Here is a 20,864-nt window from a genome sequence, read left to right on the forward strand (position 1 = left end):
GCGAGGAGACAGAGGTGGGACCTACAGGCTGAACAGCATTTCGGGGAGCCCCTGAGCAGGAGTGGATGGACCCTTGCTGCCAGGGGACCTAAGTCCTGTGTTCAGAGGGGCCACGAGACTGTTCCCCCCAGTCTAGACGGCTGGACCGTGAGAACATCCTGCTCTCCTCATCCTGCTCGTCTGCAGGCCCCTCGCAGCCCTGGTCCCTGTGGCCGGGCACGGGCTCTGGGACAGGCACTCACAGCTGCAGCCTCCTCACCTGCAAGATGGCAACAGCATCTTGTTTTCTGTTTCTTTTCTTTTCTTTTTTTTTTTTTAAGATTTTGTTGACTTATTCGAGAGAGGGAGAGACAGCTAGAGACAGCGGGAGTGGGGAGGAGAGGGGGAAGCAGGCTCCCCGCTGAGCAGGACACCCGATGCGGGGGGGGGGGGGGGGCGGCGGGGGGGAGCTGACCCCAAGACCCTGGTATCCTGACCCCGGCTGAAGTCAGGTGCGGCTGGGACGGGGCCTCCCAGGCGCCCCCTCGTGTTCTGGTTTTGACATTGGAACCACGTAAAACATGTTCTATAATTGAATCATAAAATTAAATTTAGAATAATTAAATGAATTCTAGACTGAATTTAAAAGCAGAACAGGGATTCAATTCCTAAACACCTAAAACCAGGTGAAGCAAGGGCCCGCGACTGTACATGAAGCTGGAGGCAAAGCCACAGGGAAGGATTTTCTTTCAAGTGATGACGGAACTCAGCATGCTGACTCTCCGTCCCTCAGAGCTAAGAGAACCACGGAGAGATCATAATGTCGGCGCTGGGGTTGCAAAATGCAGCACTTACTGTGACAAGCAAGTAAGTGACTGCGGGAACGGCTTTCGGGAAGAGTCTCAGGGTGAGGAAAGGAAAGGTCAGCCGACGGCTCATCCCGCTGCGAGCGGCGATAACAGTGTGGACTCAGGATGTGGATGCCGCGGAAAAGGCTTAGGACCATGACTCCCCAGTAACACTGAGTGCTCCCGGGATCCAGACCGTGGTCTCCAAATGGTACTTTCTGGGAGCCTGGGTGGCTCCGTCCATGAAGCACCTGCCTTCAGCTCAGGTCTTGATCCTGGGGTCCTGGGATCGAGCCCCGCATCGGGCTCCTTGCTCAGTGGGACGCCTGCTCCTCCCCTGCCTTTCCCCCTGGCTTGTGCTCTCTCACTCTCTCTGTCTCAAATAAATAAACAAAAAAACCTTAAAAAAAAAAATAAATGATACTTTCTGCTCCCAGGAACCAGGCCTCTTTGGAGACGCCCCAGTGAGGGGCAGCACGGGTTGTCACGCTTGTGAATAAAGGAGGTTTTGAGACTCAGGCCAGGCTCATGTCCAAAGGAACCAGTAGCCACTTTGCGGAGACTCCCACTGGCCAGGATGACCTATCAGCGTTAAAATGAATAATGACAGGACACCTCGCTGGCTCCGTGAGTTAAGCGTCTGCCTTCCGCTCAGGCCTGGGTCCTGGGATTGAGCCCCTGCATCGGGCTCCCTGCTCAGCAGAAAACCTGCTTCTCCCTCTGCCTGCTGCTCCCCCTGCTTGCGCGCTCTTTCTAACAAATAAATAAGATCTTTAAACAATAAATAAATAAATAAGCACACGCATAAGTGTGCACGTACTCAGTGAGTTTTCAAAAAAAAAAAAAAAAAAAAGAATGGGGCGCCTGGGTGGCTCAGTGGATTAAAGCCTCTGCCTTTGGCTCAGGTCATGATCTCAGGGTCCTGGGATCGAGCCCCACATCGGCTTCCTGCTCAGCGGGGAGCCTGCTCCCCACCCCCCGCCCCCCCTGCCTATCTGCCTACTTGTGATCTTTATCAAATAAATAAATAAAATCTAAAAAAAAAAAAAAAAAAAGGAATAATGAGAATGAAGCCTATCAAATCTACAAAGTCCAAGAGTTCATCATGATACTAAAAATGAAAATCCCTGGTCACCTTTGGACACTGATGGGGCGCCGACTCACAACAGTGAAGATTAAGAGGGTGTATGGGGCCCCGTGGTGCCCACCCGTGTCTGCTTAGCAGCCGCCTCAACAGACCAAAGGCTGCTGACTGCCTGGGGACTTTCTCTGCTGGACGGGTGGACAGCAAGTCAGACGTGGGCAGGAGCTGACGGCATGGAAACAGCCTCAGGTCGTGACAGAGGGGAGGCCAGCAGACCAGAGCCCCAGGCCCTCTCAAGTGGGAGCAGAGTGAGGCCAGACCCCCTCTCCTGGGTCTCCCCACACTCCCAGCAGCTTTGCACTCCAGCTGGGCCCTGTTGGCCCTGTCCCAGGTGCTAGGACTGTTTACTCGGTGATCGCTTGGATTCCTTCCCTTCCCTGTCCCACTGTCCTATTAAGATCTGGGGATTCAGAGCCACCAAGTCGTGAGCACACGTGGCGGGCACACGCACTCGGGTGTGAGTGCGCTCAGAGGGCTCAGTAAGCTGCGAGAGCAAGAAGCCAGGCTCCCACGGCCCCATCTCTGGGCCCCCTGCCTCGCTCTCAGCTCGCCCATAGCCTCTGTGATCAGGCTTCAGGGGAGGAGGAACCCCAGGCCTGCTTCGTGGGCGCGTCACTCTGGTCACCGACGTGAGCTGACCGGGGGAGGTTTTGGCAGGACGCTGTCCACCCGAGTTTGCCGGCGGGAGCAGGGACACATGGCCAGGTTGGCTGGTCAGGCCGGGAAAGGGCACAGCGGGAAGGTGGGAGATGAGGAAGCTGAGGGAGAGCCGTGGGCGGCCTTGCTGGCGCGGGCGCCATCTCTGCGGAAGTCCCACTCACACGCCAGGGGCACGAACAGCCAGCCTTTGTCCCCCACCACCCCGCCAGCACCCACACGAGGCCGGTGAATGGCGTGGTTGTGGCGGTGGATAGAGGTCGGCACGGCTGGCTCCCTCTCTCCAGGCCCCATCTAGCACCGGCGGTGGCTGGACGCTCGGCCGGTCAGCAGCACAGACAGGAGCCGAGCCCTCACATGTGCCATCCCTCGGGGACATCAGCCGGCCACGGGGAAACAGGCTGACTGTGGTGCACCTCTTTCAGTCTGCAGCGGAGCAGTATCTGCCTCCTGGGGTCATGCACATTCTGGATGTGGATTTGCCTTCCCCGCCCAAGGGCCTGGGCTAGGACCAATATCCAAGGAAATGGTCTATCCCTACGAGATCCCACACGATATCACCTCTAACCAAGGGGAGCCGTTGGCCACAAAGAAAACATGACAATGAGCCCAGGACCAGGCGTCCGTCGACCCTGCCATCTGGCACAGCCCCACGAAGCTGCGAGCCCGGCAGGACAGAGGACGGCCTCTGTACGGCACATGTACACTCCAGCGTGGAGGACACATGCTCTGCGATCGGGGCAGTGGGTTTCAAAACACAATCTACATTTTGAACCAACGCCATTATCCGGTGCTGGGCCCAGATGGCTAGAAATCGTGGGTGTGGGAACCAAGGGATAGAAAGAGCAGGGATGTCACCGCCAGCACCAGTGACCCCCTCGGGGGAATTCGTGCTTCCGGTCCCTGGAGGCGCTGCAGGGTCAGAAGCCCTGGTTCCTGGGGTGGGAGATGGGGTCTGCCAGGGGTCACAGTCGGGACGCCACCGGAGCTAAGCGGCCTCTGGCTCCTCTGGGGCACCTCATGCCGATTCACCGACAGGCAAAGACAGGAATTACAGTGGCGAAGGTTGCTCTTACGTAGCCCATGTCAGCCCTCCCAGGGCTCCTGGACAGCCGGCAGGACAGGGCCAGCCCCACCCCACACCCTCACACCCTCTGTTGGCTGCCTCCCCATCCTGCCTTGCTTCTCCAGCCCCCCACCAGGGCCTCTTAGCATGACCCCCAATACACCGCTCAATACGGAAAGCCTTGACCCAACCTCCGGTTTGAGGGGCCCCCACCGTCTTCACTCAGGCTGCTGTACCAAGTTACCACGGGCCGGACGTCTTAAACACAAACATGTATTTCTCTCTCGGCACCGAGGCCAGCAAGTTCTCCCTAATCTCTTCTTATAAGGACGAGGATGTCATCGCATCATCAAGGGATGACCTCCCGATGGCCCCGGGTCCAAAACCATCATACTGGGGATCAGGGCTTTAACATATGGATTTGTGGGAGGATGTAGGCGTTCGTTCCCTAGGCACCTAGCTAAGACAGATGGGAGAGAATCAAGTGTTAATCTGACCTCTCCTGAATGGGTTCTAGGGTGACCATCATCGACGAGGGACATCTTTCTTTATGGAAGAGTTCACAGTTAATAATCAAGGAAGAAGGAACAACAAAATTAGAGGGTTTTCATTTTGTGCTTCTACCGGAATGATGCATCTAGACAGCGATCCCCATTAGCCATTAGATAAAAAGGTGAGGGTGTATAGGGTCAGATGGTGGGCACAGAAGGATACGTCCGCATCTTAATCCCTGAGACCTGTGAATGTTCACTCGTTTCGAAAAGGGTCTTTGGGATGTAACTCATTACATGAAAGTATTCCCAAAATTCAGTCATATCCTGGATTAGCCAGAGTGGGGGGCAAATCCAATGACAAGTGTCCTCAGGAAAGACAGAAGGCGAGGAGGCCCACACACGTGAAGAGGAGGAAGCAATGTGACCACAGACACAGAGAGAGGAGATATGTCCCCAGAGACACCAGAGAATGCTGGCTGCCACCAGAAGATGAAAGAAGCAAGGAGACGTCCTCTTCAGAGTCTACACAGGGAGGGCTTCACCGCCAACACCAAGAGCTTGGACTTCTGGCCTCCAGACCCGTAGAAGAATACATTTCCGTTGCCTTAAAACACCACATCAGGGGCAATTTGTCGCAACAGCCATAGGCAGCTGATACAACGGGGACATTTGCAATGAAGGCGTCAGGCCGACAACAGAGTGTACCGGTCAGCCGCAGCGGCAACAACCAGACACCGTGTGCGTCCCGATGTGACAGAACAGGAGGCGCACGGTCCTACTCACGAAAGACTCCTGGGCAAACAGTGAATGTGTGTTTAATGAAACGTCTCAATATAATGGTGGGGGTCAGAGGGGGACAGAGAGGACAGAGGGAAGTGTGAAATGACACGACAAGGATACACTCAGCCGGATCTAGAATGGGGGAGACTCAGCACGAGAACGACGCGGTTTCCTAAACAAACAAAACGGCACAGAAAACGTGAGGGTGGAAGAGATATGACTCTAAAAAATTAACGGGGGGCAGCTTGGGGGGTCATTTAGTTGAGCCTCCAACTCTTGACTCAGGCTCCGGTCGAGATCTCAGCATCCCGAAGTGGAGCCCTGCCGGGGGCTTGCGAGGCTCTGCGGTCGTCCAGGAGTCAGCCTGAGAGTCTCTCTCTGCCCCTCCCCCCGCCTGCGTGTGCTCACTCTCTCTCGCTCTCTCTAAACGAATAAACAAAATCTTTTAAAAAATAAATAAAAATTAGCCAAGAAAAATCCATCAAACAGAATGTATAGCCCTTACTTGGATCCTGGTTTGGGCAAATCAGCTATGAAGTTATATTTTTTAGACAGTCAAGGAAAAGTGATCATGAAGTATGTATTAGATAATGTCCACTGGGGGGGATGGGTAGTGGAGTTATGAATATTGTTTAAAGTCACTATATGTTAGAGATAGATAGTGAGAATTAAGTGGAAAAATAATGGGCTGTCTGAGATTTGCTTCAAAATACTCCAGCACAGGGACGCCTGGGTGGCTCAGGCAGTTAAGTGTCTGTTTTTGGCTCAGGTCGTGATCCCAGGGTTCTGGGATTGAGTCCCACATTGGGTTCATTGATCAGTGGAAAGCCTGCTTCTCCCTGTGGCTGCCTCCCCCCACGGTTTGTACAAGTGTGCTCTCTCTCTCGGACAAATAAATAATTAAAATTAAAAAAAAAATACTCCAGCATAAACACAAGTGAGCGAATTCAGAGACCCCCAGGGCTCCGCTTCAAAACGGTCAGGCTGGGATACAGCGATCCGCCGCCGAGTCTCTCTCTGCGCAGGTTTACAGTCCTCCATGATTTAAAAAAACAAAAAAATTGTAATAGGAATGTGGAGAGTAGTTGTAAAAATTAGCAAGCTTTGTACTCATGGGTGAGAACACCAAGCTTTGCAGCCAGTGGAAGGGTCCTGGGGCCGGTTCCCATCTGGTCTCTGACAACGTCAGGGCATCGCGCCGAGGGAAAACCATCTCCCTTCAGGGGAGCAGCTGAGCCCGGCATCGTGGCTTTCGGGGCTCTCACCGCAGACCTGGCACGCCAGGACTGGGAGAGGGAGGCGGCGGCCGCCCGCCTGTTCCGCGGGCTCGGCGGCTGGTCCGGACGCGGCCGGGCTGCGGCGTCCCTGCCAGGCCGGAGTCGGCTTGCTCTCTGCTGCCCCCTGGCGGCTGCGCGAGGCCATGCAGGCGGTCCTAGAGAACGCGCGGTCCGCGGGACAGGCAGGTGTCCCCGGCCGCGGCCCCTCACGCGGCCAAGGCCTTCCGCCGCGCTTCTTGCCTCCTCCTTCCGCTGCGGCGACTGGCAGCGCTCGAGGTGGCTGCTCCGCGGGCCCGGGCCCCTGAGCGGCTGGGATAAGGAGAACCCGTGGCTGACCGCGAGGCCCCGGCCGCCCGAGGGAGGAGCTGCTGCAAGGCGCGGCCGTCCGGAGGCCAGTCCCGCAGGCTGCGGACAGCCGGGCCGTAGTCACCGTGGGTGATGTTGCCGCCACTGTCCCCACAGTCACCGCCGACGGCTACAGTACCGGTGTGTGCGGCACGTGGCCCTGTCTCAGCGGCCCTCAGGGCCGACCCGGGGCAGACACTCGTACCCGGGGCCGAGGGTCGCTGAAGAAGCCCTTCGCCCGGTTACGCGAAGCCCCACGGGCCGGACTCTCTTTGGCGACCACCGCAAGAGCCCGCCTGGACCTGCAGCCCGCGGCTTTGGGCGGTCCGTGCCCGGGGCTCCGGGAGCCCTTCGCGCGCGCGAGCTGGCCGCGGTGGACGGGCACCGCTGGAACGGACCCCGGACGAGCGAACGGACTCACGAGAACAACACGCAGCGTGAAAAGAAACGGAACAGCGTCCGCGCTTGTCTCTGCAGCGCCCGGCCTGACGCTGGTGCTCCGGGTCCGGTTCCGCGCCGCCCTCGGGGGCGCCCGTGCCGTCCGGCGCCCGCGCCGCGCAGGGCCCGCTTCCCGTCAGCTGCGCGGTGGTTTGCGTTTCCTGCGCGGGGCGGGAGGCCGGCGGGGCCGTCTCGGTTGGTTCCGCCGCCTGCAGGCCTGCGGGGGCGGCGCGCGGCGGGAGTCCAGCCGCACGGTCTCGGCGGGCGCAGGGCGCCCTGCGTGGGGCTCGACACAACAGCACCCGCGTTCTCCCGCGGCCGCGCCTGCAGTGCGCCCTCCGCCGGTGGGGCCCCCGCCCCGCAACCCGCGCGGTCCGGCAGGCTCGCCTCCGCAGGCAGAAGCCCCACCTCAGGCCGTGTCCCTTGGCGTGAGGTCGGCCGCCTGGGCCCCAGGCCGCCCCCGCCCCACGCCTCGACGTGAGAAGTCCTCGTGTTGCTGGGCTGGGGGACACAGCCGTCGCTTAACGCCCGGGGCGGCCGCGGGAGCGCTCCAGGTCCGCGGGATCCGCGCGTCCGAGGTCCCGCCGGGCGCCTCCACCTCCTCCCCCACGCCCGGCCTGGCGGGACCCCGGGACCCCTGGCCGTGGCTGGCTGCGGGAGGGGGGCGGCGGGAGGTCTCGCGCCCGGCCCCGGTCGCCCTACTCCGAGTAGCAGTAGGTCCCGAAGGCCGCCTGCTGGGCTCGCGGGAAGCCGAAGCTGCGCACGCCGGGGTCGGGGAGGCCCCCGCAGCGCGGCCGCGGCGACGTGATGGGGAAGCGCACGCTGCCGTCCGCCAGCCAGCCGCCGTCGCACTGGTCCAGCCCCGAGAACTTCCAGGCGGCGTAGAGGTGCCCGACCTTGGCCACCGTGGCCCCGCGTCGCCGGCACGCCGCGTGCGCTTCGGACAGAGTCAGCCGCCCGGGCACGAAGAACACGTGGCCTGCGGAGCGGGGCGCATCACCACCGCAGCAGGCGTGCGGGGGCCGGGGAGAGCCTGGCGGGCGCGGGGACCGAGGGCACCACGCGCGGTCTCCACGGCGAGTCCGGGTCCCCTCCGGCCGCGCGCATGTCGCTCCGCGCCGGCCTCTCCCGACCGTCCCCACGACCCCTTCCGAGCCGCGGGCGCGGGCTCTCATCCCCGCCCCGCCGGCCACCTGCCTCCCCGCGCGCTCACCTGCCGTCATCGAAGTGAAGCAGAAGGCGTCGTAGCGGTCGCGCTTCCGGTCGCGGGGCCCGTAGCTGCGGATCCCCGGCCGCCCCCGGCCGCCGCACGGGGCGCGCGCCGTGAGCACCGGGTAGCGCACCGAGCCCTCGAGCAGCCAGCCCGCGTTGCACCAGTCCAGGCCCTCGGTCCACGCTGGCGGGCAGGGGGAGACGGGGTCGGGGGTTAGAGGGGTCCCAGCAGACGCTGGACCACAGCTCGCCCCCGCGGGGCCAGGCACATCCGGAGAGGCCTGGGCGGTGCCCGGCTCGGCCGCTCACCCTGGTACAGCTGGGCGTAGGTGGCCAGACGCCCGTCCTGCTCCTCGCACGCTTGTTTTGCCTCGTAGTAATTAAACTGGTACCGGCCCCGGCTCGGCTGGTACGGAAACACCACTCCTGGGGGGGGGGGGGGAGGCGGACGGGAGAGAGGGCTGGGGGACCCCGGCGGCGGGCGGGGGCAGTCCTGGGAGACCCGAGCTGGGGCGGCCACAGCCCAGCAGAAGAGGAGGGGGCGGGGAACCCAAGGCCTCACCCTCCAGGTGCAGCGTCAGCGCCACGCTCTCGTCCTCCATGCCGTTGATGAGTTCACAGCGGTACCTGCCCTCGTCCTCCAGGCGCACGCCCTCGATGACTAGGGAGGCGTCCAGCCGGTGCCCCCTCCGCATCCTGGCACGTCCCCCCAGGGGCCCGTAGCCCCGGGCATGCAGGCCGTTGGTGATGAGGATCAGCGTTTCCCGGAGCTCCCCGGGTTCCACTTTGCTCCAGCGGACCTTGTAGCTGGGAGGCGAGGTGCCCAGGACGCAGGGCAGCGTGGCCGTGGCCCCACGATGAGAGTGAATGACCTCGTGGATGGGGGGCAGGAGGTAGTGGGGACCGGGGTGGGGTGCTGAGCAGAGGGGGCCACAGTGGCAGGAACCCCTTGACCCCCACCGCAAGTGCCCATCCAGACCCTAGACCCCAGACTCCTCCAACGCTCCCCCTCATTCCACACTTAGCGATGGCCCTCCCTGGGCACCTCCAACAGCTGCCCCATCCACTTTCCCTACACCTGAAGCCTCTCCCCGACCGGTCCCCAAATTCTGGGCAGGGCTGAGGTCTTACCTGCGTCCCCCAGGGCTTCGTGGAGGATGGCGAAGGCCCAAGGGAGAAGGAAGTGGCAGAGTGTTGGGAGACTGAGCGGACCTGGCATGATGGCGAGTCAGCCCAGCGCTGTCTGTAGGGCACAAAGAGCACAAGCAGACGGCATTTCTTGGGACTAGAAATAGGAGGAGGGAGCAGGGTTGGAGATGGATGATCCCATCCATCCGGGATCCTTCAGAAGGGACTGTCCCGCTGGAAAGCATGGGGACAGAGCAGGGGGCTGAAGGGGGCAAAAGGAAGGTGATGGGGGAAGGGACAGTGGCAAACTCCCTTCCCCCAGGCCTCCAGGGCCATCCCTCTTTTGCCCCTCCACGGCTGCCCTGCCCTTCCCCCTCCCAGGGGCTACTTCCTGAGTCTGGCCACCCAGATGGCCGCTGCAGTCTCTCTCCTCTCCCAGCACCGTCCTCCAACAGAGCCAGCCCAAACGTGATCTTGTCTCTCTCCTGCTTAACACACTGGCTCTTTTTGCCCTAGGGACAAGGTCTGGGCTCCTAACCGCGGCTACCAGGGCCCTCTGGGATCCCCCCCCCCCCCGCCTCCCGTGCCCTCAGCACTGTGTTCCAGACACCTTGGACTTCTGGCTCCAAGAGAGTCTGAATTCACTCTCACTTCCTTCTCCTGGGCGTCACTGTGGGCCTCACCTCCTCTGGGAAACCCTTCCTCTTCCCTCGCTGGCCGCACTGTAGTGTGCTGTGACCTGCTCCCCTGGCCACCCCCCGCTTCACCGGTCTGGCCCCCATTCTTGGAAGTACTTTTATTAGCGACTGAGCTAGCAGTGTGGGTTTGAGAGTGATACCTGGGCATGTATGGGCTGTATCATACAGGGAGGTGTCCAGTGGTTAAAAAGCTAGAGCACTAATACCAAAAACAGCTGTCTATTTCAGTAGTAGATTTCCCCCCTTCTTTTTCTTTTCTTTATTTTATTAAGTAGGCTCCTTGCCCAGTGTGGGGCTCGAACTCATGACCCTGAAATCAAGAGTCGCAGGCTCTATGGACCGCCAGCCAGGTGCCCTGATTTTTTCCCCTTATTGTTATCTGTTCTTTATCAACTTGGCCATTTTTAAAAAATTGGACTGAGGACACCTTTAGCCTGGCTTTACTCGTTTCCTAACCCCTATTCCTCCAAGTGCTAATTGCATGACTTCGAACGAGTTATTTACTTCTCTCTGCCTCGGTGTCCTCAGCAGTAAACATGCCGATAGCAGTTCCCATCTATCTCATCAAAGGAACATGCTAGAATTCTTAAAATCGTGCCCAGTATAAAGTAAGTTCCATGTTTGTGTTAGCCTTTATCTGCAGCACCCAGGACAGTTGCTGGCACACAGTAGGTGCTAAATAAATGTGTGTGCTTGTTAATGAATGAGTCCCCGCTAAGGATTCTGGGAAGGAGAGCTGGACTGTGGGAACAGCCGGAAGCCAGGGGGCTGAGCCCCTCCTCCTTCAAATGAAGGCCAGGCCCCACTTGCGCTTGCAAGGGAGAATTGGGGGCTGCGTGCAGAGGGCTTCCCGGGGCCTGGAGGGGAAGTACCTGGGCTGGGAACCCACCGGGAGACCCGCGTGAGACCGCCCCAGCATTTGTCCCGTGTATCCTGTATTTAGGTGGGGATGATTACAGGTCCCCCCTTACGCCTGTTCAAAGGTGCACACATTGTAGGGAGCAGTGAGGTCGCACAGCCAGGAAGAGGACGGCAGGCTCACGCTCCTCCTGGTCTGTGTTTGTGTGTTTCTAAGCAGGCACACACGTACCCTCTTTGTAGCCCTTGCAGAGAATTTGAGAGCCAACAGCCCCCAGCGCCTACCTGTTAGAAGCTGGTCTCTTCACAGAGATGGGAGAGGCAGGGACTGGCTGCTTTTTGTCCTGCTCCAGGAAGACGTTCCAGTGAAGGCGTTGCGGGACCCCTGGCAGGTCCAAGCACCTTCGAGCCCCGGGACTTGGGCACCCGATCAGCAGGGCTGCTCCTTGTGCTTCTGCCCTGATCTCCCAGGAGCAGCTAAGGTGCCGAGAACTTGTCCACCTGCCAGTCCACTAAGCTAGGCTAGGTGACTGGTGTCCAGCCTGTGACTTGGACCTTTCTCTGCACGGCTCACTGTCCTGGGCCTGGGGAGGATGTGGGGCTTGGGATTGGGGCTGGGGACCCCCAGAGAGGTTGGAATGAAGGAGGCACCCAGGAAGGATTACCTGGAGGAATGTGGAGGGTGGGGTGCCTCGTTTCTTCTAGATGCTCTCGGCCTGGAGAAGGAGCAGATGGACTGGTGGCTATGAAGACGTTGGGCTGCTGTGTGTGAGGATGAACTGCGGATGAGCTCACAGACCATGGTCAAGATCCCGTCTCTGCATTTCCACACGGGCCAGTTGAAGCAGCAGCCCCGCCCCTCGTCCCACAGAGCCCTCACCTCTGTCCTCCGGAACCTGGGTGCGCATCGCCTGCAGGGAGAGGCTCTCAAGGTGGGAAGCAGACTTCCAGCGGACCTCCAGCGGCTTCCAGAAATCCCAACCCCTCTGTCCAGCCCCCTGTCTGTCCGTCTGTCCTTTCCTTCTCTGGCCCCACCCCATCGGAAGCACAATTTCCCATTGTCTCTGTCTTTCCCCCTATTGTTAGATAACAGGGGCCCTTTCTTCATCCTGCAGGCAATGGCAACAAAATGCCAGCAGCTGGGGATGTGGGATGCAGGACCGGCTGGCACACACCACCGGAAAAGGGGCCTGGGTCGGAGCAGGATCCGAACAGGATGGACATCCCCAGGGCAAAGAGACGGGGTGGGGGCGCTGTTGGTGAGGAGGTTGAAATGGGTCCCTTCTGTCCCCAAGCTTCAAGCTTCGGGAGGGATTTGGTGTGAGGCTGGGGATGGCGGGGCTCGGCGGAGGACAGAGCACGTGGTTGGAACTGCAGAGGGAGAGAGGGCAGGTTGGCAACAAGGAGGGGCTTCGGTGCCGGGGAGGAAAAAATGGGAATTTCTGAGAAGGACTTTGAAAAGCTGGCCAGAAGAGAGGTCAGCTTATTTGTCCCGCCTCCTCTTAGTGTAAATTCTTAAGAAAAGGGAGGTCCTTAACCTCCCTGAGTGGGAACACAGCCCTAGAGTCTACGCTCCCACGGAGTTCACAGTCAGTGTTCAGACCTTTCTGTCGAGGCATAATTTACATACGGGGACACAGATCTTACACAGACAGCTCAGTAATATTTACACCCGTACACACCATGAACTAACCCCCGAGATCAACATATGATCTTTTTTTTTTAATTTTAATTTTTTTAAAGATTTTTATTTATTTATTTGACAGCGAGAGATCACAAGTAGGCAGAGAGGCAGGCAGACAGAGAGGGGGAGGAAGCAGGCTCCCTGCTGAGCAGAGAGCCTGACGTGGGACTCGATCCCAGGAGCCTGAGATCATGACCTGAGCCGAAGGCAGCGGCTTAACCCACTGAGCCACCCAGGCATCCAACATATGGAATATTTCTAAAGATTTTTTTATTGGGCACCCCGGGTGGCTCAGTTGGTGAACCGTCTGCCTTTGGCTCAGGTCATGATGCCAGGAGTCCTGGGATCGAGTCCTGTTGAGCACGGAGCCCAGCAAGAGATCAGGACCTGAGCTGAAACCAAGAGTCAGACGCTTAACTGGCTGAGCCCCCCAGGAACCCCTTATGTAGAACATTTCAACACCCAGAATAAGTGTGTTTCTTTTGCCGTCCGTGTAGAGGCTGGGAATAACCTTGTGGCAAAGGTTCTCGCTTCCAATCTCCTCTTGCCTCTTCTCTCTCCACCCAGCAATCCCGGGTCAGTAGTTTGAGTCCTTGAGATCAGGTGCTTTTGGAACCGGGCGGGAGGGGAGGACCTGAGGACACCTGGCTTCTTCAGGCACCTGACAAAGAGGAGGGGCGGCTGGGAAGGGCACAAGCCCACAGGGAAGGCAGCTGCGGAGTCAAGCCTGGAACTTGCTGCCGTGCCCACTCATCCCTCTTGGGCGCCTCTCCCGGATCCTCCCAGTCCCGGAGCTGCAGGGTTTTCCGCAGGGGCCGCGTCTCCGAACAGGGGCCCACCCCACCTGCTCAGGCTCCTCTGGGGATTGACGGACTCTCTTAGGAGATGCGGTCAGCACTGTTTCCAGCACTGTTCCTGGGTCCCCCCCACCCCCCAGAGGAGAGAAGACAAACAGCCCCTGTCTCGGGCCGGGACGCCCTGATCCCGCGCATCTGACTGGCCTCCACCCAACTCAGACAAACAGCCTCCCGCAGAGAGCCCCCGCCCCCAGGCCAGCCTCGGCCCTGGGCTCTCCCCCACCCTCTCTTCTGCCCGTTTGCTTCTGAACCCGGGTCTGGAAGTCTCAGGTATGTGAGCCCATGAGAGGCTGAGCGCAGACGGGAGGTGGGCCTGGCACTATCCCACAGAGGCAGAAAGAACCCTTTGCGGATGGGGTGGGGAAGGAATGGGGGAGACCAGGAATGAATGTGTGGCGAACAGCCCGATACATTCCCGGTTCCCCCAAGGCTCAGCTCAGCAGGGAGGTAGCTGCTGGGCTTGCCCTTCTGAGGGGAGGGCCTTGCCACTGCTGCTCCCAGTTGGGCTGGGCACAAGTGCAGAGTCCTGACTTCTCTTCCTCTAATGCCCGGACTCGGCCTCCAGCCACCAGGCAGGGTCAGCTGGTCAACCGTCTTGGATCCCGGCTGGTGTCGAGCGGCTCCCAGTTTCCTCTTGAGATCGCTGCATGGGGGGTGGGGAATGTTGGCAAGATGGCCCTTTAGGGGGTTGAGGGAGAGGCTGGGGGTGGCTGGCAGGGGCCTCTCTCCTCCTTGTGAAGTTCACACACGGCCACCTCCCTGCCTCCCCGAGGGAGAGGTCCCTCGCCTTCTCCTCCCTGCAAGCCACAGGGCACGCTTTTCTGGCCAGGGCTGGGGTGCCCTGTGGGGCTGGACTCCAGCATCACTGCAGGTCGATGGGGGGTGAGGGAAGGACGTCAGCCTTTAGGAAAAGCATGTCGTTCCCCCCCCCCCGGCCCCTCCCTCTCACTCCCTCTAGTCCCCTCTCTGTGCCCAGCATGAGGACTCACCCCTGCGCCTCAGGTGCCCCATGGAGCCTTGGCAGGAGACTGTGCCTCATTTCCGGGGGTCCCACCCTGCCTGGAGGTCCTGGGCAGAGCCCCCTGTCCTGGCCGTCCCTCCAGCCCCTTTACTTGAGGCTCCCCAGCAGTGGGCATCAGCATGCCCACCTCGGGACTGAGCAGGACCTCCAAACGGAGCTGCACAGGTCCAGAGGGGGGCATGGGCTGGCTGTGCGGACAGCTTCCTCCCACCTGCAAAGTCTCAGAGGACTGGAATGGGGGGGGGGTCGCCTTGTCCTCCACCCAAGGCGGGCCAAGGTCAGCGTTATCAACCACCTCTATTCTGGGGGTATGGGGGGGGGGGGGGGGCAGGGGGCACTTAGGGCACCCTAAGATCATCACCTGAGCTGAAATGAAGAATCCTTTGCTGGAGTGAGCCAGCCAGGTGCCCCTTGTTCTTTTTCAGTACAGTTGAGACGGTATCCCACAAGCCGTTCCCTACTTTGCTCTTCCCGCCTGATAAGACGCGCTGGGCCTCTGCTCCGGGAGCACCTGCCCCGCGCGCGCTCTTTCCCTTCTGCGCCTGCGCGGCAGGCTCGGGTCTGGAGGGCCGCGGGTGGAGGGTCGCGGCGCCGCAGGTCTGGGACAACTCGCTGGACATCCTGGGAGGGGGACCCAAAAACAAAAGCAAAACATGATCCGTTAGCTTTCCCCGGCACCAGGTACGTTCCAGGAATCTGGAGATGGAAATGTGAAGATGAAGCCGAAATGAATTTTTTTCAACTCGAAGTCAACTTGCATTGTTTCTTTTAAGCCTGATTGCAGGAGGATGTAGCAATAGTGTATCCGTTTATTTAATATGGTTGATTGGATACATGATAACTTATTTAATATACTTAATTGTAAACAATTTAACAAACATAAAAAAACACTAGAAAGTGAAAATCTCCCTCAGTCCCACCACACAGAGTAGACGTCGACGTTTTGGTGTCTGTCCTTCCGAACACTCCGGAACCGGGTGCGCGGCGTTCGGAGCCTTGACGGCCGCGGGGACGTGCACTGCGCCCGAGGGCCGGCAGGGGGCGCGGGGGAGCCGGCGGCGCGCGGGGCCGCGGGGGCTCGGAGGGGCGGGCGCGGGGTCGGGGCGGGGGGGGGCGGACGCGGGGACGGACGCGGGGGCGGACGCGGGGGCGGACGCGGGGGCGGGCACGGGGGCGGGCATGGGGCGGGGCCGGGGTGCCGCTTCCTCCCGCGCCTCGGCTCGGATCCCGCTTCTCTGCTCCGCGCCCGTCCCTGAGCACGCGCTCGGAGTTGCACCCATCTGCTGTTTTACCCTTTTTCCGGATGAAACAGTTTCCGCTCGTTGCGGGAGAAGCCGGTGGCTCCTCCGCCAAGCATCTGACTCTTGGTTTCAGCGCAGGGTCCTGGGACGGAGCCCGCACGGGGTCCCCGCTCAGTGCGGAGTGGGCGTGAGACTCCCTCTCGCTCTGCCCCTCCAGCTCCTGCTCTCTCTCTCTCAAATAAATAAGTAGATCTTAAATTTTTTTGAAACTCAGGGGAAAGGTACAAAGAGGAGGAAACGCGTACCTGTAATCCCTTCACCCGGGAATCAGCGCACGTAACAGGTTAGAGTTCTTCCCGCATAGTGTGCCTACGCGCTTTTTAAAGATATAACTCACATATCATAACATTCACCCTTTTAAAGTATAATCCAGTCATTTTTAGGATATTCATGAATTTAACCCCCACCACGGTCTAATTCCAGAACTCATCAATCCAAAAAGAAGCCCCGCACCCAGATCAGTCACTCCCCACCGCCCCTCCCAAACTGCCCTGTGCCTGTGGATTGCCTATCCCGGCATGCATGTGACCTTGGTCTCTGGTTTCTTAAACGTGACACGTTTCCAAGTTTTCTCACGTTGTAGTGTGCTCCAGGGCTCCACTCCTTTTGAGGGGCAAGTAACATTCCATTACGTGCGTCTGCTGTGTTTCCTTTATCTATCCCAGTTGATAGACATACAGGTTGCTTCCACTTTCTGAGTGTTTTAAATAACGCTTCTGTTAACATTGATGTACAAGTTTGTACAGGCATGTGTTTTCGGTTCTCTTTGGGTGCACACCCAGGAGCGGGACCATGCGTCCTACAGTAATTCTGTTTAACTTTCTCAGAAACTCTCAACCCCTTTTCCAGGACAGCTGCTCCATGTCACAGTCCCACCAGCAAGACATGATTTTTCCACATTTTTCCCACGTCTTCTCCAACCTGTGTCATTACCCTTTAAAAACTTACACTTATCCTAGTAGGTGTGAAATGCGAGCCCACTGTGGTTTTCATTTGCATTTCCCTGGTGACTAATAAGGTTGGGCATCTTTTCATGAGCTAATTTGCCATTTGTAGATCTTCTCTGGAGAAGAATCTACAAATTTTCAAATCCCCTGTGCATTTTTAAATTGTTCTGTCTTTTTATTGTTGAGTTTTAAGAGCTCTTTATATATTCTGGATATTAGAACCTTATCAGACATAGGATTTGCAAATATCTTCTCCCATTCTGTTATTGTCTTTTAATTTCCTATTTTTTTTATTTTTTTTAAAGATTTTATTTATTTATTTGACAGAGAGAGATCACAAGTAAGCAGAGAGGCAGGCAGAGAGAGAGAGAGAGAGAGAGAGAGAGAGGGAAGCAGGCTCCCTGCCGAGCAGAGAGCCCGATGCGGGACTCGATCCCAGGACCCTGCGATCATGACCTGAGCTGAAGGCAGCGCTTAACCCACTGAGCCACCCAGGCGCCCCTAATTTCCTATTTTTAAAAAAAGATTTTGACAGAGAGAGAGACATCGAGAAAGGGAACACAAGCAGGGGCAGTGGGAGAGGGAGAGGCAGACTCCCTGCTGAGCAGAGAGCCCTATGCGGGCTGGATCTCAGGACCCGGGGATCATGACCTGAGCAGAAGGCAGACGCTTAATCAACGGAGCCACGCAAGCATCCCTCTTTGAATTTCCTGATAGTATCCTTTGCATTCTTGTTCCAAGCTAATTGCCCCTAAGTGTATGGGTCGCTGTCTGGACTCTGAATTCTATTTCATCGGTCTGTACACCTTTCCTATGCCGGAACCACACTCTTGAACTCTGGCTATGTAGTAAATGTTGAATTAGTGAAGCATTAGTCCTTTGATTTTGTTTGCTTGAGAATGTTTTGGCAATTCTGGGCCCCTTGAAATCGGCTTGTCAATTTATGCAAAAAGCTAGCTGGGATTCTGATGGAGATTGTATGAAATCTGGAGACCAATTTGGAGAGTATCGTGACCTAAAACATTAGTAAGTCTTCCCATCCGTGAACACAGGCAGTTTTCCATTCACTTAGATTTTCCTTCATTTCTTTTCAGGGACATTTGTAGTTTTCGTGTGCAGATCTTCACTTCTTTTGTTATATTTTATTAAATTCTTGAGTGTTTTATTCCTTCCAACGCTATTATGTATGGAGTTTTTAAAAAGATTTTATTTATTTATTTGACAGAGATCACAGGTAGGCAGAGAGGCAGGAAGGGAAGCAGGCTCCCCGCTGAGCAGAGAGCCAGATGCGGGGCTAGATCCCAGGACCCTGGGACCATGACCTGAGCCAAAGGCAGAAGCTTTAACCCACTGAGCCACCCAGGCGCTCCTATGTATGGATTTTTAACAGGGATGAGCCCTCACCATACCGGTACCATTGTGTATCTGCTTTTTTCCCTTTATTTATATCACAGATATTTCCCCCGAGTTATCAAAAGTCCTTCTTCGACATCCTTTTTTTAATGGCTAAATATTAGTCCACTGTATGGTTACACTGATTTATTTAGCCATTCTTCTCTTGTGGGATACTTAGGTTCTTAACAATTTTTCCATTTTTAAAAGAGTAGCTGCAGTAAGTATTTCTAGCATCGTGTTATCTGCATATCAGACCACGTACATAGTCGCGACAGTCGTGTGTTATCTGCATATCAGACCACGTACATAGTCGCGACAGTCGTGTGCCTTTTCTGGCCTTTATTCCCACCTGTGAGGAGGCCTGAGACCATGCAACTTGCGACTCCTTGAGGCCTATTTCTCTTGGAATCCTAGGGCCCGGCCTGCACCCTCAAGGGAGGCTCCTTCAGAAAGCTCCTCCCCGGGGCCCTGCACTGAGGCCCCAGGACTGTGTCCCTACCTGGCCAGAGCTCTAAGTGACATAAAGTCTTGGTAACTTGCTATATTGTGGGAAGCCACACAGAAGCTTGAGATATGAGCCAAACCAGGCCCTGACTTGTGCCTCCCTGACATTTAGGGGTTAAGCAACCTCAGCAATGGAAAGGTGGAGTAGCGCTGAGTAGGTCTGTGCCAGGAGTCTCATGATCGCCTAGGTGACTACCCATTGGGGTTTATCAGGAACGGGACAATGCAGGCTAAGTCCTAGACCCACGCCTGGAGCTTGCTGTTCTTGCATGGGCCGTAAAATGCACCTGGCGCCCTTCTTCAGTCCCTTCATCAAGGGAAGCTTGGGAAATAGGGAACTTATCTGTAAGTAAGCAACACGCTGGCGGCAGAATGAATGCGTGTTTAACGGAAGGGAACTGGTAAACAGGAGCCTGGAGAAACTCCTTTTGGTATGTGGCGGGCGGTTAGTCTCCCCTAAGTGTTTCTGCTTTCTATATAATCGTGCACACTTCGTAATAAAGTTGGCACTGCTTGGACATCATCCACTGTGTCCCTCCTGTCCCCGTCTCCTTACGCCTCGTCTTCGTGTCACCATCCTCTTACCCTCTCGACCCTGGTCGTGGTGTCGCGCCGACCGCGACACTATATCCCGGCAAGGCAGTGAGGCCCAGCAGGACAAGGGCTGGACACCCTTATACGACCAGCCCTCGGTCTACAGAAGATGCTTAATAATTCTGGAACGAGTGAGTCAGGCAGAACGAGTTGCTCACCTCCCTAGGCCAGACTAGGAACCCTGAGTCAGACAACCGCAGCCACGAGGTTTGGGGCGTGGCCTGCAAAGGGGGCCACACACAAACTGTGAGCCTTGAGATTGCCTCATTCCGGCACTTTCAAACCTCTGCCATGACCACAGTAGGATACAGGACATTGGCTGGGTGGAGGGGACAGAGAGATGGAGGGAGACGTGGTGGAAACTGAAGCCGGGTTGTGGAGCTCCCTCAGCAGCCCCCAATACCACAGGCCGAGTTTGTAAAAATGATTGAACTAGTCCGGTCTTCTAATTTTACAGACCAGGGAAAGGGTGCTTTTACGTGACTTGTTCAAGGTCTCACACCAGTGGTGGAAAGGGGAAAGGACTCAGACGCGCCTCCCCTTCACAGGACCTTCCCCAACTCCAGCCGCCTCTGAGTCCCTTCCAAGCATCCCGCATCCCTGATGCCGTGGAATTAGGAATTTCACTAGGCAAGACCCACCACGGTTTAACGTCCCTGTGTCCCCAGGGAGCATTCTTACACCAAGCAGGGCTGGGCGCCCGGCGGCTCAGTTGGTTAAGCCTCAGACTCTCCATCTGGGCTCAGGCCACGATCTCAGGGCCCTGAGAGGGAGCCGCAGGCCGCAGGTGCTGGGCGTGGAGCCGGCTTGGGGTTCTCTCTCCCTCTGCCCCTCCCCGCCAATGCATCAACTAATAAAAGTAAAGTTGTTTACGGGGAAAATTTGATGAACTGCGATAAACGGAGCCACGTGACAAAGCTCTGCCGGGAGATGCTGGTTTTCTCCGCGGTTCCTGGCGGAGGAGGGCGCCTGTCACCGTGAACACCGCGACCCGGAGCGGGGGTCAGCGGCGGGCGGCTGCGGAGCCCCGGCAGTTCGTGCGGACGGCGCCCGTGCAGCTGCTCCGGCCGAGCTCTCCGCCCCGGCGACGGCTGCTCCGAGGGGCCGCCAGCCCCGCGCGCGATCGGGTCCGCCTCTAGCTCCGCGCCCCCCGCCCCGCTCCGGGCCCGCGTCTCTCCCGCAGCTTCGCATCAACGGTTCCGACCCGGCAGGTGCCCGCAAGGGCCTGGTGAGCCTACGGACACCCCGGACGACTGCCCCGGAGGCTGAGCACTCGCCCCCGTAAGCCGCCCCCGAGGGGCGCCCCGCTCAGGCCGCCCGTGCGCGCCCCGCGCTTCCTTCCCCGTCTCTGGGCGCGGGACTGGCGCGGCGTCGCTGCCAAAGCTGTTGTCGCGTCCCGCGGGCGGATCAGGACGAGCCCCTCGGCCGCCCCCGGGCTGCAGGTTGGCCGGAAGCGGAACACGCCGAACCCCGGAGAGGACGCGCGCGGGCCCGTTTCCGCGGCAACCGGGCAGGCCAGAGAAACGCCCCGCAGCCGGCCTCGCGGGCGGCGGCGCCTCTATGGTGCGGGCGGGCGCCTCTATGGTGCGGGCGGGCGCCTCTATGGTGCGGGCGGGCGCCTCTATGGTGCGGGCGGG

At 58.2% G+C, this 20,864-nt stretch overlaps 2 protein-coding genes across 6 annotated transcripts in view; one reads left to right on the plus strand and one right to left on the minus strand.

Moving 5' to 3' along the window:
* Positions 1-4,987: 4,987 nt before the first annotated feature.
* HAPLN2 (hyaluronan and proteoglycan link protein 2) lies at positions 4,988-11,681 on the minus strand. Of its 3 annotated transcripts, none has more exons than XM_059413645.1 (7): positions 11,590-11,681; positions 11,210-11,268; positions 9,372-9,483; positions 8,803-9,156; positions 8,550-8,666; positions 8,242-8,424; positions 4,988-8,007 (listed from the first exon to the last, which is right to left on the minus strand). In XM_059413645.1, exons 3-7 carry the CDS (start codon positions 9,457-9,459, stop codon positions 7,727-7,729), a joined length of 1,023 nt encoding a protein of 340 aa, XP_059269628.1. In that variant the 5' UTR covers positions 9,460-9,483; positions 11,210-11,268; positions 11,590-11,681; the 3' UTR covers positions 4,988-7,726. The 3 variants fall into 3 exon arrangements, with proteins under 3 accessions (XP_059269628.1, XP_059269627.1, XP_059269629.1); XM_059413644.1 differs by having other exon boundaries at positions 11,210-11,508; positions 11,590-11,678; XM_059413646.1 differs by lacking the exon at positions 11,210-11,268.
* An 8,464-nt stretch (positions 11,682-20,145) lies between these two features.
* The window catches only part of LOC132025851 (G patch domain-containing protein 4), a 6,980-nt gene continuing 6,261 nt past the window's right edge, over positions 20,146-20,864 (plus strand). Inside the window, exon 1 of one of the 3 annotated variants that reach the window (XM_059413648.1) lies at positions 20,146-20,508. The gene's annotated coding sequence lies outside the window, so the exon portion shown is untranslated. Of the gene's footprint in view, positions 20,509-20,531; positions 20,791-20,864 lie in introns of those variants that run through there. The other 2 variants (XM_059413654.1, XM_059413652.1) reach the window with 2 other exon arrangements.

The sequence above is a fragment of the Mustela nigripes genome, chromosome 10, assembly GCF_022355385.1.
Source record: "Mustela nigripes isolate SB6536 chromosome 10, MUSNIG.SB6536, whole genome shotgun sequence".
In the NCBI taxonomy this organism is placed as follows: domain Eukaryota; kingdom Metazoa; phylum Chordata; class Mammalia; order Carnivora; family Mustelidae; genus Mustela; species Mustela nigripes.